The sequence below is a fragment of the Indicator indicator genome, chromosome 10, assembly GCF_027791375.1.
Source record: "Indicator indicator isolate 239-I01 chromosome 10, UM_Iind_1.1, whole genome shotgun sequence".
Classification (NCBI taxonomy): domain Eukaryota; kingdom Metazoa; phylum Chordata; class Aves; order Piciformes; family Indicatoridae; genus Indicator; species Indicator indicator.
This window is the reverse complement of record NC_072019.1, coordinates 12,095,201-12,114,019: the sequence shown is the minus strand read 5'-3', so window position 1 is coordinate 12,114,019 and position 18,819 is coordinate 12,095,201. Positions and strand designations below refer to the sequence as shown.

Genomic DNA, 18,819 nt, shown 5'->3' with positions numbered 1-18,819 from the left:
TATAGCTACAAAATATGGAAATTATGGGTTAAATGGATCAAAAATAATGGCAATGTTCAAGTAAGCAGCAAGCCCCAAACACTTATCTGTGACAATGGAAAAACTGTTGTCCAACAGGCATTTCTAAAATATCTAATCTTTAGAAGACAACCAAAAATTAATTTATTTTACAAGTACCATGGGGGGGTACTCCAGTCCTTCTGCATAACTGTAAATGGATTTCCTATTAGCCTCTCCAAAACAGGGTATGAGGGAGGCAACAAGAGCTGTTCATACTGTGTCCATTGGAGTTGTTAGCTACCTAGTGACTAGCACCTGTATTCCACAAACAAACAGGTGTTGACATGTTACAGTTTGGTACCAATGCAAGTCTGTGGCCCTCTTCAGATGTCGCTTGCTGTCACAGCAATCTCTTTTTGTTCTGTTAATCTGAATTTGTAGCAAAATAAAGGGACTCCCTCAGAAACTTGTATTACCATATGATGTTGAAAACAAATGGGAAACCAGTAGGATTAGATGGAAGGATTGAGAAAAGTGTGTGTGGGAGGGGTTGGATAACAAGCAGCTTAGAATCAGTTTTATAAACAATATTAGTAAAACTGTAACAAAGTACAGAATGTGGAATTATGCTAATCGGGGAGTGGAAAACTCTCAGGAACATTACAGCTTCAGTTTGGAGCATCTGGAGAAAGCTGAGAAGTCTTCATGTTTGTCCTAGTTACAAGAATCTTTAAGCTGTTGTGAAGCATACAACTTAGCAGGGTGTCTTCCTTCAGAGATGCACAAGTAAGGGAAAAGAGAGAAAGCAACTGCAGTGCCCTCTCCCCTTTCATGCCAGAAGAAACGCTGAGAAGTTACTTCATCACAATTGCTATTATAGTCAGTATTCCTGTAGCCACAGGCTTTGTGTCCGAACCATAGCCTCTCACCTCTGAAAACTCAATTTCCTCTTGGTTTTAACCAAAATACATTCTTTGGACGTAGTTAGAGGTTTTCTGTGTTGTAGATGGTCTGTTTTCTCCAGGGAATACCCTGGCATAGAACTAATCAATGAGACTTTATTCTCCACTGACTTTATCTGTGTTTGTACATACACAGCACAAAGAAAGCTGTGTGTCTAACACAGTCTTACTTGAGAGCATTTGGTACCCACGCAGCTCTGATGAAAGTTACTTCCTAAGGAGAAATTGAATTTAAAGTCAAGCCTTTAGAGGAAAATGTAGTCTGAAGAAAATCCATGGAGGAAAAGAGAGACATCTTGAACAGATCCTGAAAACAATAAAGAGCTGATGGGGATAGCTAAAGTTTGAAATGATCATATTTTTATATTAAAATTTGTTTCAAGTGGGTTAACTTCAATGTTTCTGCTGGATGCTTATATTGAAAGCCATTAAGGTTAAAATACAAGCATTTCAAATTAGGAAAGCAAATAGCTTCAATGACCAGATTTCTTAATGGGAGATTTCAGTGAAGATGCAATTACGGTGGAAAAATAAATGGCTAAAGCAATGAGAACAGTAATATGCAGCCACAGGAGCTACAGGGAGAGGAAGAAAGCCAGGCTCAAGGATGAAGTCAGCATCATAGGCAACAGAGACAACCATTAGGTCAGAATAGAGCAAAACCGAAGAGCTTGAGCAGTGCATGTATAATATATGTGATAGGCAGGGCCAAATTCTGCCCCAGCTTCCATCAGTACAACTTCATTGGCTGAGTCCTCTTAACACAGTATCACTTTCAATATGATCTAACAACATATATGCAGGCTTTTATTTAAATCAACATACAAGGCTAGATTTTCTATTCTCGTATGCTGTTTGTGGGTAACTGTAACTTGATGCTTTCCCTCGCTGTTACTAGTACAGTTCTTTAGGTATGGATGATTTTCTTTTCCTGTGTATCATCTATCAGTAAACATTTATTTCTTCCGCATCTGCTTTAGCAAAATTAAATTCTTCAAATGAAAACTATTTTAGGAAGTCATGGTACTGAATGGTTGTTTGAACAATGTACTGGTTTTATGCACAGTCTGAAACTATGAATTCTGTGTACATTCTACCCCTGAATGCTCACTTAAAAATATTTAGGTGTTTTGGTATTTTTTTTAAATGTTAGTATTCACATTTTCTGTATTTTGGCATCAGTGATGTGAAAAGGAGTGATGGAGAATCAGCTCCTGCAGTTAATAAGCTTACAGCATTTGTATTAGTTTTTGAGTTGTCACTGATGTGAGAACAGGTTTTTTTTTTTTTTTAAATTTTAATCTAACACCTGGGTTTGCATACAAGTAAAACTGTGCCCACTTATTCTTAGCAGTTTATGCACATGTGTACATGCAAGGCCTAGCTACTCTAACCCTAGAAGAAACTACAGGTATCTGTTTTTAAACTCTAGCTCTTTTATACTTGTTTGGCAGAACCCCCCTACAGAAGATTTTACAAACTGCCAAGCAAACCCAGCAACTCTAAGATTACCCCTTCCACCAAAAAAAAAAAAAAAAAAAAAAAAAAAAGAGAGAGAAAAAAAAAAGACTGGTGTGGTTTCAGCTTTTGCCCCCACACACAGGAAACTTTGCATCTAACTGCTACAGTTTGAAAATAAAAATTAAAAATTTTTGAGTCTCAAAAAGCTCCCTTCCCAAAACTCCAAGCTTCAGCTACTCATGTTTGGGTTTTTGTTTTTTGTTTTTTGTTTTTTTTTTTTAATCTTGGTTTAGTATTATAGACAAGACTGTATTTACTCCTTGTTTACATGAGTGTAACAGAGGTATAATTAACCTCTCGTTTCGCTGGTTAATGAAGAGCAGCATTAGTACTGTCTAGTCTTTTCCATGTGTCTACCACACTTATGGTTCTGAAGAGCTACCAACACAAGAACAAAGCAGCACAGTTCATAAGAAAACTGCTTCATGCCCACACACAGAAGAAGAAAGCAATACATGTAAAGAAAACCGCTGTACCCTGCACCGCAGCATCCCTAGCGGAGGTGCGCGAGATCCCCGGCGGGCTGAGGGAAGTGGTTCAGAGCCCCCACCAGACAGCAGCGCTGGGGCCCCTAGACCAAAGCAGTCCAGCAAAGAGAAATTTTACACTGAAAGGAAAATAATACATATATCACTTAAGGCATCTAGCTTAAAATATTAAAAAGGAGGACAGAGCTATGGAAAAGGGGGGGTTCTTTTACAGAATTGCCCATGGACTGTGTTTTCATGTTCTGAAGTTGTTCCCTGAAGCTATTTCACACAATACCCAGTTTTCTCAGGTTTCAGAAGTACTAATGATTCAATGGATGCAAAATCACAGAAAGCTCCTGAAGTCAGCTTATGTTCCCCTCCACTGCCTTGAAGTCCTATTTCCAGCTAGTGTTTCAGAACTACAGAGCATTGCAAAGGGGCAAAATTCCCTCTGCAGTGTTAACTGTTGCCTTCTTTAAAAGGAATTCATTTTACACCAAAGAAACTGGTTGTATATGATTGAAATATTTTATCTCCTTTTCCTGAGAATTGGTAGATTATTAACCTACAACCTTGGTGTAATGCACCAGTTATAGTAACAAAATATAGCATCATCTTTTGGTTTTGGTGTCAGGGTTTTTTTTCAATATTTCTGTAGAAATTTCTTGTAGATTTTGATAGTTAAAGTAGCAGTTACTTGAAATGTCATAGATATTGAATAGAAAATTGATAAGTAGCAAGCCCCACTCCCTAATTTAATGAAGACAGCGCTTTTTATTCCCTTCCAAAGAGATATTCGATAGTTCTCCATATAATGTCAAAATATAACACAAAAATACCATTTCATGCAAGTTTCAACTGTATATGATTTCAGATACATGCTGCATAATGTCGAGCTATATAAATCATCATGGTAAAGATGACTTGTTTTTATGGCAGCAGCAAATAACATTGACAAGATTTCCATTATTAAAACAAAACTAAGAAATACGTAGATAATGCAAAATCTCATTTTTCTACAAGACAATTCTGAATTAATTAGAAATTGCTGAAACATTGCTGAAGCAAAAACATATTCCACTTGAAGATGCTACCTTTGCCCAAGGTTTTGATGGAAGTCTCAAAACAATTGGATATTTTAGAAGTGAAGCAATCTGAGGTATTAAAGTCTTGCCAGGATGAAAACTGTTTCAACTCACTCTAGGTGGAAATTAATTTCACATTTCTTCATTCTGCTGTTTTAATTCTTGTGTCATGAAAACTGTCATTGTGGTATTTCACTAGCTTTTGCCTATCTGTCCTCTGTCAGCAATGAGAAGTGTCCTTTTGCTCTGTGGAATAGACCTGATTATGTCCTGCTCTACCACATCATCTGAAATGGACTTCAACAGCAGGTAACAGTTTTAACAAAACAAAGCACAGTAAATTTCTTAAGCATCACCTTGAATCTATACCAAACTGTCCAATATGAAGACAAAACCAACCAAACTGCCTAACATTAGTATCTTCTATCTTAAAATCTTCTCTATTGTTGATGACAATGCCTACGGGCATCCTAGAAATTAATAAAGGAAACAGTAGCTATAATAGTTAAAGCAGTGCTTTACTACCAGATATGTGAGGCAGCAGTTACTGGGAAACTAGTCTGAGTCCTTGAAATTCTATGTATTTCAGTGACATACTGTACAACTGCTTAATTAGCAGAGAGATTAATAGTTAAAACACTTATTTTGGGGCTGGGAATGCACCAATGGTGGTCTCATAGGGGTGGTTTTGCTGTTACCATGTTCCCCAAGATAATTGCTGTAGATTCATTTTTGTTCTTGGAGCTAGCACATGTGTGTACTTATATTTCTAGGTTTCTAATGTATGTTAGTCTGCATTTAGTGCTAGAGGCATATTTCATGCTCTCAGTGTCAGATAGGAAGGATCAGGCAACACTTGGGCTGTTTTTTAAACCCTTTCAACACAAAGCACACTTCATGAGCTAACAACAAATCAGAAACTCTCTGTGAAAGACCACTGCAAATTCCCTGTAGTCCCTCTGAAACAGATGACAAGAAGCAGTAGTAGTGACCCTGTCCTAAAATCTTGTAGTGCGTTTGAGGAAATAAGAATTTACTTTTGAAACATTGAATAAATGAGACCAGATCTTTCTTTGGGAAGTGACCAAGGCAGGTGCTATCAAAGATGGGAAGTCAGGATCCAGATTCCCCTTCCAGGAGCCTCAGCCACCAAGCTGATGTCCACTATTTTATTGTATGTTGGTATTGTGGTCATAGAATTCAGCTCCTTCATGGTAACTGCCTTGTGCCTCTTTATTCTCCTTCAGCATGTGAAAAGCAGTTGTTAGACCCACATAGCAGAGATGCCCACTGCACTGCACCAACTGGTGACATGACAAATACATGCTCTGAAGATGGATGAAAACTGAGTTTGTTTTAAAACTTTGGCATATTTCTCTTGCTTATGCTCCCCTTTGTTTTGTTCTGGTTTTTGTTTTGTTGGTTGGCTTGGGTTTTGGTTGGTTTGTTTGTTTTTGGTTGGTTGGTTGGTTGTGGGGTTTTTTTTGGTAACTTATTTCTAGGGGCCACTGTGAGTTTGAGTTAATTCTAAAGCTCTGTAGATTTATATTCTGTACCTTATGCACTGGTGATTAAGATTCTTCCCTATATGTATGTAGTGGCTGAGAGGAATAGCCTGGCATTGTGATTTTTTTTTTTTTTTTAGGAGATTTATCCGAACACTTTGTTTTCTCTGGTACTCCTGCTGTTGCCACTTCTCTTGCCCAAGGAAATGCTTCTGCCTCAAATCCCTTTGCTTCCAAAGTCTATGCACAAATTGTGAATACAGGCCAAAGGTCACACTTTGGAGAAAACAAAAAAGGATTAAGCGAAAATGAAAAGTTACAGGTTTCAAAAAAGAGGTTGACTTGGTGAAATTTAATGGCTTTTTACATGCAGGAACTCACATTGGAGATTCTTATGGATTCTCTGGTCTTAAAACTGGCTCTGTAGAGGCTAAAGCAAAGAGAAAAACAAAAGCTAAAATAAGGTGACAGGAGATGGATAACGTTCTCCTGATATTCAGGTAGTATTTTAATTAGCTAAAAACATATGCAAAAAGAAATCTATCGGTGACTTCCCATGAAACAAAACAATACTTCCTTGTCACAATGGTTTTTTAAATTTTTTTTTTTTCTCCACACTGGGTATTTTGCAGTAAGCTTGTGAAGACCAAATTTTAAAATCATTTGTCTATATGTTGCAATTCTAGCTTGTTTTACAAGAAAATAAGGTGCTTAAACAAGTATGAAGTAGTAGTGAATGCTAACAAACACTTGAAGGCCACGCTTTCCAGCATTTAGCAATGTTGAAGTAACGGTTTAGGTTAAGTGGTCTTTGTAAGCTAGTCTGATTTGCAAGAGTGTTCTGCTGAGGTACAGGCTTTAAATCAGTTTCTTTCATACTGAAATACAACTAAATTTTTTTTTTTAAAGTTACATAAAATCCACTCTTGCAATTCAGCATTATTAGAATGTGCACATACTACATTTTCTACTTTTAAATATTGATTTGACCTTTTGACTATCCTAGCAGTTATGATCCAAACTTCACTGAGGTCACTAGAAATACTTGGCTTGCTTACAGTGGGTACTTGGTTGGGTTCTTTTGCATGAACTTAGTATTTGGATAAGAGTACACATGACTTTATTCTCTTTGTAGCCTAGGGGAATGCAGCAATGTGGTTAGCAGTGTGTGTGCCAATTCTTAGGTGATTTTCCTGAGCAATACAATCATGTTGGCACATAGGTACTCTTTCTACCTAAGGTTTAATTATTCTATACCATTTTAAATCGTTTTACCATGGAAAAGCTGAGAAAGGCCTGGTGCATAAACCCCAAATAACTGAGTAAGGGGGATTCTCCCTCAGAAAGTAGGACATGTGGATTGAAATCACTTCATAAAAACGGATCTTGAGTGAGTGCTGTAAGTAAAATGTGTTTTGGAAAAATTAGAAGGGAGAACCCTAGCAGACTTGGTGGTGGTTTGCCAGATCATAAGTTTGAAATTCTTCCCAGAACTGCATAGGAAGAAAAAGCTTTCAATTTGCCACAGGACATTCCAGTAAAACATACATACACCACATCCCAGCAGAAGACACACAAAACTGTTGAGAGTATTATGGCCTCCTGAGTTCTTCTGCAGATACAGCCTCAGTCCACTGACCATTCCATCTTTATGTATTTAAATATATATGCTCTCTCCTGAATATCTTACAAAAAATTAGCCAGTAAGACTGTATAGTCTGAATTAATACATGAAAAGACTGATTAGTGAATAGCTGGTCTAAATATGCAAATTACAAAGTTTTCTTCATGGCTTTATATGACAAGATGCTTTAAAAACTTTATCAATGTCAATGTGTCTGCCTGCATTTCTCTGTGAAATCTTGAAGCTGCTCTTTCATCTGTGTTGTAAACACATCAACAAGTATGTAGAATGTCTTGACTTTGAAATGCTGTCACCTACTTTCTGTATCCTTGTCAGCAGTCAGCTTGTTACGAAAGTGTTTCATATCTAACTGTTTCTTTTGGTAGTGTGTCGAAATACTGCATTTTTCAACTGTGTTCCTTGCTGCCTCTTCCATTTTTATCAAAACTTCTGAGTGACAGAAGTTTTTCTCTTTCTTTGCAACATGTTGATATCTCAGGTTCTCCACTGTCACCAAAGCAGTTGTGCTACTTTGAGGATAAGCTGAGTCTGTGTAAACCATCTTCAACATTTTGTGCCAAAATGCAGTGGGATTTTGATCTCAAATGTTTTTGTGATGGTGAGAAGTCCCCAGGCTTCAGTCACTGCCTTTATGTCTTAGTTTGGAAGTTTCCCAGAACATGTTCAATCTAACTCAATGCCTACTCCTGACATGATCAGCAACGTGGAGACCAAAGTTGGCTTGGAACAAACCCATCTTGGGATGGGCAATCTCTTTAATGTGAGTGTATTCTAACTTTCTATTCTACTACTTTTTGTGTAACTTTCTGTTTTGTTTTGGGGTCTATTTTCACAAGGCAGCATGTCAAGAACTGGTATGATTACCTCGAGTATCCCAAATGAAAGCTTGAACACATGGACAAGTTAATGTGTCGCAGAACATAGGATACCTGCTATTTTCAAGTTTTGAATTATACCTATTTCACAAGGATTTTCAATCTGAAATTGCAATGTTGGTCGTGTTTACAGAGGTAGAGATTTGGTTAAATTGGGAAAAAAATTCTGTTCAAATGTTTTCAGGAGATGTGCAGTGGAATTGCTAGATCTGTACATGAAGGTCAGCAAACTCAAGAACTATGATGAAGTACACAACATGATAGATACTTGAATATTAGGTATTTGTATAATTTTTGTGTGTACTATAATGATAACATCTTGTTGAATCTACGACAGAACAGTTCCCTCACACCTTTCAAAGGCCCACGTCATGTTAAGTTCCTAAATTAATACAGTCCAAGTGCTGTAAAATAAATTCTCCTGATATCTGATATGGAGTTGGGAGGGTTGACTTATGTCCATTACATGCTACTTCTGCACTTATACTTCCTACTGTTTATTACTTGCACTGCCATAATATCATAAGCTCTACTCAGGACCAGACTGCACTTTGTAAGCTGTGTACCAGACATACGCAGTTTTGTACTTAGCCTTTTTAGGACGCTATCAGTAAAGTATTATCAAGTATCAAATTATTAAACTTAATCACTGGGTTCAAGGCAATGTTCTTTATGGTCATAAAAGTTAAAATACATTAAGTATATGAGAAAATACCAGCTTTGAAGAATGTATGCTTTTTACTTCATCTCTGAAGAAAGATCACTACATGAACTCTTTTCCCATCAGTATGGATCATATTTCTGATGCCTAACATATCATAAGAAAATATCTTCTAGTTACAGTATGTTTCAAAACCAGGTTGACATGAACCAGAGATCAAACAAAATCTGTATACACGGACCAACTTTGAAAAAGCTAAGGATCTGTAGGGTGTTCAGATCATATAGTCTGCAGAAATTTAATTGGCATATTGTTGCTGTTTAACTTAAAATGCACAGCATAGCTACAGTACAGAAGATTACTAGAAATAACTGAGTAAGCAAGCTGTCATTCTAGGAAAGACAGTTTAAAATTATCAGAATTATCTCTAGAATATGTAAGTGCTTTAGCTCTGACTACATCAAGCCATTAATCACATTGGTTGGACCCCATTCACCTCACCTGTGGATCATGTGCTTTCTTTAAGCATGCTTTATGTGGCTGAGTTGCTTTATTCCAACTTAACACAAATTTAAGAATTAAGATGGGACCAGGGAAGGAAGAAAGGAAGTGAGTAAGATGAGCTTCTCTAGAAATCTTCAGATAAATATTTCAAAGATGACAGTAGCTAAAATATTTGCTACTTTTTTGTTTTCCCTAAATAAAATGGAAAGGACACAAAACCAAGAAATTAAATTGGTTTTGAGAAGCATCTGACCTACAGAAGTGGCCACAGTGTCACAGAATCAAGGTCATCTTTCCTCTCATCTGCTCCTTAAACCATTGTCAGCTAAAATAAACATTTCAACAGACATAAACTCTCTTTAAAATGCTGAGTAAAACAAAATATATTCTGAAAAAATCATTTTATATCAGACTCTCTTTTTCAAAATTCAACACGTTTTTTTCTGTCCCTTGAATGTGGTTAAATACCTCAGTCATATTAAGACTTCTGTATAAGTGGCTTTTCCAAGATGAGAAGCATCCTTTTTCTTGAGAATTCCATTTCCTTAGTGTAGAGCTTTTGTTTCCATAATGTTTGGGTTTGTTGTTGTTTTTTTTTTTTTTGCCAGCTTAATGAGTAGCAAGGGCTTTTACTTACAATCCTAACTCCAAGTCAACTGGTCTTTGAGTATTACTATAAAAATTGTAGCAGTGAGGATCTGGAAGATGAACATTTTGGACTAATATTTATTCAGTGTTTTAGAGCAATACAAGAAGAGTACTATGAGTAAATTTTTTTACAAACTGCCAAAACTGTACACAAAATGAAATTGATAAGCAGTGCATCTTACTTCAAAATAGGGGCAGAAAAGGATACTATTTTCTCTAAGGAACTAGTTTGAAAAAAATGAAAAATAGGCCCACGCTGCAATAAGAAATCATTATCACTTAAGTTCCCTGTTCCTGCACAAAGCTTCCCATTAATTTTTATCGGAACTGCTTATATGTTTACAAATTAGAACATTATTCTATGAAAAAATTATAGATTTTATAATATGCTTATCTAATAAAAAATAAGACCTCTACAATGTATTCTTTTTCAGGGGCTTCTGAATAATTTTTCTCAGGGATAGAATTAGTTTGCAATCCAAAACAAATTATGCTGATATGTTATCCTGGCCAAGTGAATGAACCATCAGAGGATCTGGAATCCAAATGTTAGCTGTTGTATAGTAGTAAATATAATTGATTCCTAATAACAGCTAATGAAGTTAATAAAATAAGAATGTTTAGTTGTACTTTATACTTCTGTTGGGATCTGACTTCAAAAGTAGCACTAGCTTAAAAAAAAAAAAATCCATTCTCTTATTCCCTCTAAAAAAAGTACATTGCTGGAATTGACAAGATGAAAATAGTGAGCTAATTTTCCCGAAACAGTGGTTGTAGACATAACTTTCAGGTTTATTTATCATTTATTTAAAAGCAGGCTCCACAGACACTGCATCACTGGGACATTTTTTATGTTTTACAAATGGGGAAACAGCAATTATTTGCCTTCTAGGAGGAATGCTCCAAAGAAGCAAATATCACCATGCCCATTAATCTCATTTTCTTTCCTTCTGCATATGTCTCATTTTATTAACTTAAGCCTATGATTTAAATATAAAAAATTTCAAAAAAATCAGCTATATGCACTGTAAGATCTACACTCAATCATATAATATTTGTCTATGTGCAAAATTTCTAATATCTTTAAATAGTTTGTGACATTATGTGTTTGTACATGATGAGATTTTAGGGTGGAGTTGTGAGTGTGAAATGCGCTAGCTTTGTTGAAGAAAGATGGTAATGTTATACCGTAACGAAAATGGTCCCCAATGGTTAGTCTATACTTGAGAGTTCAACGGGAGGAGTTAATCTCTTACAAGAAGAAATGTATGGGTAAGAAACTAAGAAAACAAAGGTTTAAAAGTACAGAAAATAATTTTTCCTTGTCTATGAAATTTAAAAAAAAAAAAAGGTGTTAAATATGTTTTACTTTAGCCACATAAAAACCAAAGTTCAAGAGCGAAACTTCCTGGGGAAACATCTGTTGGGGGCATGGCAAGAGCAGGCTGCTTGCTGCAGCCCTGGGGAGCAGTGCCTTGTATCAGGTCTGGGAGATTCCCTCCGGCTGACATGCAGAGCAGTATTGCCAGGTCCCAGCGGGAGCTGCGTTTAGCTCTCTTAAGACCCAATCTTGCAAACGCTTATGCACATGAGTAATTTCAGCTGCCACGAATCAAGTTATTCACCTGTTTTAAGTTTTTCCAAAAGCAGTGCAACATTAGGCCCATGTTTGTAAATCCATTTAGCTAACAAAATAAAATGGAAGAAACTCCTTTTTTCCTCATCTAAACAACTTAGTTTTTGTTGTGTTTTTATTTCCTAATTTTGACTGGAAAAGGTTACAGCTGGAAATGTTTTGGGGTTTGTTTTGGTTTTGTTTTTTTTTTTTTATTTCTTGAATCTTACAATTTCTTTAATAAATGAACCATTGCAACTATCTCAAGCGTGTGGTAAAAATCTTGCAGTTCAGGGGTTGCCTATGATTTCAAGACCTTCTAGTACTTCATAGTGATTTCTCTTACCAGCCAAGACACTTTTCAGAGACCAACAGTTTTGTTGCATCTCTGTAATTTTTGATAAAACCAAACAAAGGAAACTCAGAGAAGACACCAATGATTGTCAACTCACACCTTGATACTCTTCTGTATTAAATTTGTTCATAGATTATTTGTTCTATTTGTAAGCCTGAAGAAAGCTCAGTCTTCCAACAGCTTTGTATTTGCTGAGATTTACTCTGTTATCATACGGATCACTGACCAATGTCTGGTGTTTGTGCTTTTTCTAGTTGCATTGCTCCAGAACATGCAGGTTTATGACTTAGTATGTGATCTCCACTAGCTGGAAAGACTCAAAACATATGGCAGATCAGATGTGAGGCTTGGGGAAAATCAAAAATTAAACTGTCTCAGAGCAGTTGAGAGACTGCTTTGCTATATATTTTATGTGATTTGTGTGTGTGCGTTAAGGGAGATGTCACCTAGGGAAGGGAACTGAAGAAAAAATAGCTTTAAAAAATGAACTGTTTGTATTATGGCTTTAAACTTTCAAGTCTGGTCAGCTAAAAGCAGATGTTGTGAACTAAGATGGAAATTTGCCTGAGGCCAGAGTCAAAGAAGGCATTCTCTAATAGTAAGAAGTAAAAATGTTTTCTGGTTTCAGAATTTATTATAAGCATAAAATGAATGCTTGTTCTATGTTTATACGCACAAACATTTCCCCATTTTTATTCAAATTACTGAATAAATGTGGTGGCTTCAGAATTTAATTTCAGACAATGGGTTCATTAGCAATCCTGATTGTATTCGAAGATCTTTATCATCAAATCTTTTGTTATTCTCTGCTGGCCAAGATCCTGTCATGTTGGCAGTAGAAACGAAGTGCTTCTTACCCTTGGCTGTCTGCCCAGTAATTAGATGGGGAGGTGGATTAAAGCATCCAAATGTGGTGTAAATTTTGTAATATGACACAGTTCTGATTCAAGTTAGGTTAAGGTAAGAACAATAAAGGCTCTCATATTAACAAAATTGTAAAAATTACTATAACCTTTACTGCATGCTTTTAATTGACCTGGGCTTGCACACTGTCATTATGTAAACATGCAATGTCTAAAAATTTGAAATGCAAAGTTAAAAATTAATCAATATTTTCATGAAAGAAAAAAACCCAAAGTTGATTAAATAAAAATTATTTATGTTAAAATCAATCAATACTTGAAAATCTTCTGCCTCCTTTTCATCTATTTATGTATGAGCAAATACATATTTACAGTAGCTGCTTCTATAGTATTTGTTGAATGGCATGAAGCTTTGAACCAGATTAAAATTTAGTCTTTCTGAGACACGGCTACAATTTATTTTAAATTTACTAGTTCAAAAGCTATGCTGTAAGGGGAAGTCCAGAATTCTAAGTTGCAGTACCTCTGTGCAGGGGGGAGGGGGGAATACAGCAACCTACTTCTGAGTTTTAGGAATACTTTACGTGATATTGTTTCAATACATTGAGGCAGCTTTGTTGTTTTAGTTCAGCAGCAAGAAAAAATATTTTCAAGAAAATATAAAATATTGTAAGGATCTAGAAAGTAAAAAGTAATTTTAAGATCAGCATTTTCAATATATTTCTTCCTGTAGGAATCACTTTGATAACAGAGTAGTAATCAGCTGCCTTTTCTAATTTATATCAAGGTAAAAATGAATAAGGAGTTTGCAACAGTGAAACAAATTCCCAATAAAATTATGTGTGGAGAAGCTCTAAATCTGCCACCAGTGGAGTCACTCCACATTCCTTTTTCAGCATTTTAAGGTGGATTATGCCCCTTCCGTACCCATTGGTTTCAGGATTTATGAGTGTAGCTTATTTGTTAGATGCTACGGCTAAGCCGCGCCTAAAAGCAAAGGCAGCTGTAGCGCAGGCTGGCCGGCGCCCTCCATTTCGTGCTGGCCAGAGCCCTAAACTCCCGCCGCGGCGAAGAAGAGCGGAAGCCGGCCGGTCTTTCCCCACAAACCACCTACAAGGGGGTGGTCCGCCTTCGGGGCGGTGATAGGCAGAACCAGGTGGCAATAGCTGCTTCCCGCTCGGCCGGCTGGCCAAGCTGCGGGTCACTGTTCGCGTGGCGTCGCCGACCGCGGCGCTACCGCCATTTTGCGCGGTGGTGGCAGAAAGGCGCTGTTGGTGAGGTGGGAGCAAACCGTGGAGGTTCTTCCTCAGTCTGGGGAGGAGGGCAGAAGAGAGAGCCTGGCACCGAGTGGAAGCTTAGGGGCTCTCAGCATCGGAACTGGAGTGCTGTGTGGTTAGAGATAGCCTTTGCCCCTTCAGGGCATCTGGTGCACAGCTGGCAGCGAGAAGTTGCACCTCTGAAGGGTTGCAGCGTTTGCTTTGGGTCCGCTTGAAAGAGCGCTGATTTCTGCGGAAAAGATTTTATTTTGGGGAGGGAGGGAAAGCAGCGAAGGGGCTTCAACGCTGACCAAACCCCCGTGTGGTCTGCGGTGTTCGTTAGTAAGGCTGTAGTAAGCTGCTTCTAAAAGCAGCTTGGCTCACAGGAATTCACAAAAATCTCATTGTCATTGTCTTTGTCTCTGCTGCTTCTGCCAGTACCTCCTCAGTCTGCCATTTTGAATATGAATTTTCCTTGTGTATCAAACAGCACTGAGAGTAAAGCAAAGACCCTTGGTTGTCCGTCTTGGAAGACACATTTTGCTCCCCCCCCCTTCTTTTTTTTTTTTTGTTTCTTTCCATTGCTTGAAAAGTCTGAAAGACTTTTCACTATTTCTTGACAGGGGACTTGGAGAGAGATACCTCAGCTGATAGTCAGTGAGCAGGTGGATGAACGCAGAACTGTATGAAGGTGTGTTGTGCCAGGGTTTTCTATTCTCTTAAAATGACATCTCCTGTAATTTTTATTTACATTGTCAAGCAATTAGAGTTGAGTCAGTCAAGAATATGTTTAGAATATGGGGGAGCTTGAAGGGCCTGGGAGATTAAATATTGCGTATAACACAGACTGCTCAGGGATGGGAATTAGAAATGTATTGATGGTTCCTCACCTGAGGTATGAAAACCATTTCATACTGCCATGCACTGTTTGCAGCTCCTTGGAGCTGATGGAGTGGTGGTTATTGAGTTGGGTAAGCACCTACTGCAGATAATTGCTACTTGAATAGCAGCAACTTGATAGTACTCCTGATGGAAGCTTTCCAATGCCATTACTGATTACCTAAACCTAAGAACTGTTGCTGTAGATAACTGGCACTTAAAGCATGCAAAAGCAAGGTGTCTAAGTTAACCACCTGTGTTAGATTTATTAACGTGAAGGAAAAGAAGGCAAAACTTGGCAGTGGGGGAGTGGCAGAAATTGGCAGAAGCGGTGTTGCAGATTTACTCTGAAAAGAAATGTAAAAGGGGCATTGACAGATTTCTTGTTTGAAGTTCTAAAACCTATCTTTTTCACTGTGTTCACAGACAGTTTTGATTACATGTTCTATATTCTGCCAGTATTGTGAAATGTTTTGTGTTTTAAATTTGAAACACTTCTCTGGAATATTTGAAGTTTTACAGGTTCTGTGGAAGAAAAAAAATGTTTCTACCATTTTTGATTCACAGATGACAGTATGCAATAATTAAGTAAATCTGAATCCTATTTGCAGAGAACTCTGAAAAGTGGGGTTTTTTTATGTTAATGAAACGCTGGAGTACAAAAGAAGCATGGCCCTTGTTTATCTCTGTAGCTAAAAAACATATCTTTGCTTTATTTTTATCACCAGATTTGGCCTTTATTTAGAGTTTTATAACTTCTGTTGATTTGGTATTTTACCATTTGTTTCAGTATATCTAAGATTTTTTTACTCCTAAAATATTTTCTGTGGTATTCTGTTAGTGAGATCTTTGCCTTTTAAACTTGACATTAAGCAGAATTAAGAGTTGTGAAATCTCTTGACACAAGCACATAAAGGGTTGGTGTTAGGTGAAAAACAATTACATTAACTGGAGTATTTTTGATACTGGTTTACATGATAAATAATGTAGAAATAGTCTCTGGTCCTGACATTTTAGAACAAAACAGTTAACAACAATAAGGAGTTGGGCCTGTACTCCAATTTTCCAGGTAATCAATTTGCATGAAAGTTAAAAAATAATTTGATTTGCTAGTATATGAAAATAACTGTTGCTATTTTACATAATATAATCTTATTTTGTAAAAATTGACAGATTGTGATCATGCAATGTTGTATTTTTCCATCAGAACGGGAACAGTCTGTCAGAAAATACATATAGTCTGCAGTTTTATTACAAAAAAATTTGGCACTATTCCTGGAAATTAAATAACTTAATGTAAACTTTTATCTGAATCTTCACTCTTAACCCGTTTTCCCACCTGACATGCCATGGTAACGTAAGGGTTGTTTGAAATTCAGTCCTAGAGGATTTTTTGGTCATATGTAATAGGAGCCATATTTTATTAGGAGAGAGGTTCTATTTTTGAAGAGGAATTAAAGATGCAGGCAAGAGCTCTGAAAGAAAGGGGGGAAAAAAAAAGGAAAATTAATTATTGGTACTTTGAACTAATAAGTTTTCTATTGCTTATACAGCAGTTGTAGTAATTTCAGTACCACAGTTCCTTGGCTGCCTTCTGCAGATTAAGAGACTTCACATTTCATCTAAAAATGTTCAGCTCTGCAGACATGGTCCTTTCGTTGGATAACTTGTTTTATGAAAAACCAGATACGAAGCAAAGGTAATTCTTTACAGTTAAATATTTATAAATATTTTCCAAGATTTTTCCACAATCTGAATCATTTTACAGCAGAAAAGCATTTTTTAACTCCCTCTTCTAGAAATTTCCAGGTTCATAATCCAGACTTTGAAATATTTTTCCAAGCACACAGTAGTTTCAATGATGCAGGTATACCTTGGGGCAATAAGAAATGGGGGATAGCAGAAGTTTTGCTGCTTACATTTTCTGTGATTAAAAAAAATCACCAACTATTTTTTGTCTGTTTTTGTAGCAGAAGAGATTATTTATGATCAGTGATTTGAACTAGGTGTTTTGGAGGATCCTTAATGCTTTTACCTTAATATTATGTGTCAAAAAACAGGTACCTAGAAAATGAAAAGCCTGAGGTTTGGTGTATCGCACCAGCTCCAGCTATTGCTGAAATTCCAGCTGCAGAGGAGTTACAAAGGGAACTGGAAGAAAAAGCAGCCAACACTCACATGGGTAAACTATCGTAGAATAGAATCATAGAATCATTTAAGTTGGAAAAGACCATTGAGTCCAACTGTAAACCTAACACTGCAAAGTCTCAGTAAAATGTAGTGTTTGACATTGATTTCCAATGGCTTAACAAATAATTATCTTGACAGACAATTCCTACTCTTTCTCTTAATGCTTTGACATATGAAATATTCTAGATATGCAAATACAGACAAAGGATGTGTTTTTGCTGACAGTGATGATCATACATATGTTTGGAGTATTAGCAGTCTTCTTTGGGCATATGCAGGTTACGTTTTACTTCGCAGAAGTGAGCAAGAAGTATGTTCAACATTTCAGCCACTCCACATTATTCCATGAAGCATCATTAGACAGTGGCAAGCATCTGTAAGAGCATAATGCAGCACATGGACCAGATGACCTGTCTCCCACCCAAAAAACAAAGAATTTATGTGAACCTAACTTTCTTCTTCCCTTTTGAGGCTTTTATCAGATTACTGTGCAGAAGGCAAAAATTTAATCTGTTCACGGACTGCTGCTAAGTCGATTATTCCTTCCACCTAAACATTCAGGATCACCTTAAGGAAATCTATTTTAAAGAACTTGGTTGCTTTATTTGTCAACTAGATTTCCCCATTTCTTAGCTGCTGTGTTGATTTATGATATTACCTGCTTAGGAATTACATTGTTAAGACAGGAAGGTTTTTTTTCTACTTTATGCAAGAGCAATTCCATTAAGAAATATTCAAATAAGATGTCTGATGTTTGTAGAAAGAGAGCCATTGCTATTGTGCCACAAGCAGGCTGTCATAATTGTGAGTTTCTATATGGATAACACTGAAATTAATAAGCTGCAGAATAGAGCTGTTCTGTAGTCTTGTTTTACTGAATTGATTATTTCCACTCATGCCTTCTTTTTGCTGTCTGAAATGCTTGTATGGTCAGCCAGATCGGGACACCAACTGAGAACTAACCCTGCAAAATGTGACAGTGAACCAAAAGAACTATGAAACAAGCCTGTCACCAACATCATTACAAATTTTGACTGTTGAGATTACAGGGTTTATCTCACAGCTGTTTGTAGTAGGAACTTCAAGCTCAGTCATTGTGGTTTTTTTTCCTCTTATTTTCAAAGACAGGCTTTATTCTGGGACAGGCTAAAGAGTTTGTATCATACAAAATATTCTGCAGTTCTGAGGAATAGTTTTGCTCCATTACTTTGTATAGGAAGCATAGAAAGTAGCTCTATTTTTGTAGTATTTTAATTGACAGCAGATGCATTCATCAGCATGAGCTGTAAAATACACAATCAAGTTCTTGCAATAAGATAGAAATATCAGTTCATATAATATAGGTGAATTTTGCTCATTTTGTGTGGAAGATATTTAATAAAATTACTAGGAATAGAAACAAGGAATAATAATATAAATAACAATGTATTGTTTTTATAGGAGGAAGAAAGCACCACAAATTTATACAGCAATGTAAGAGTAACATTGAGGAAGTAAATAAGTCAGCAGCACCTGTTCCTTTTGGCAGAGCGTCTGAAAAAGAAGTGCTCCTATTAAGTGTAGGAGAAAGAGAGAAAATCAGTTTTCAGCATGAGGGTCTGAAAATGGCTTCATGGTTTCTCTCTTCTGCCCAAGATAAATGTCAAACAGGAACAGGGGTTTCTCAGGAAGCTGGTGCAAATTTTTTGCAAAATAAAATACTAAGTAATTTTCCAGAAAAGGGTGATGATGAGAGTGTCCATTCAGCATTAAGAAAAAGGTATGTGTCTAGTTAATTTTGATAAT

The 18,819-nt window shown here is 36.7% G+C and overlaps 1 protein-coding gene across 1 annotated transcript in view; it reads left to right on the top strand.

Moving 5' to 3' along the window:
• The first annotated feature begins 16,448 nt into the window (after positions 1 to 16,448).
• Positions 16,449 to 18,819, top strand: part of HFM1 (helicase for meiosis 1) — a 32,787-nt gene continuing 30,416 nt past the window's right edge. The window contains exons 1-3 of the mRNA XM_054384282.1: positions 16,449 to 16,543; positions 16,905 to 17,026; positions 18,475 to 18,793. Of these exons, the coding sequence (XP_054240257.1) occupies positions 16,473 to 16,543; positions 16,905 to 17,026; positions 18,475 to 18,793 (512 nt within the window). The 5' untranslated portion in view covers positions 16,449 to 16,472. The remainder of the gene's footprint in view (positions 16,544 to 16,904; positions 17,027 to 18,474; positions 18,794 to 18,819) is intronic.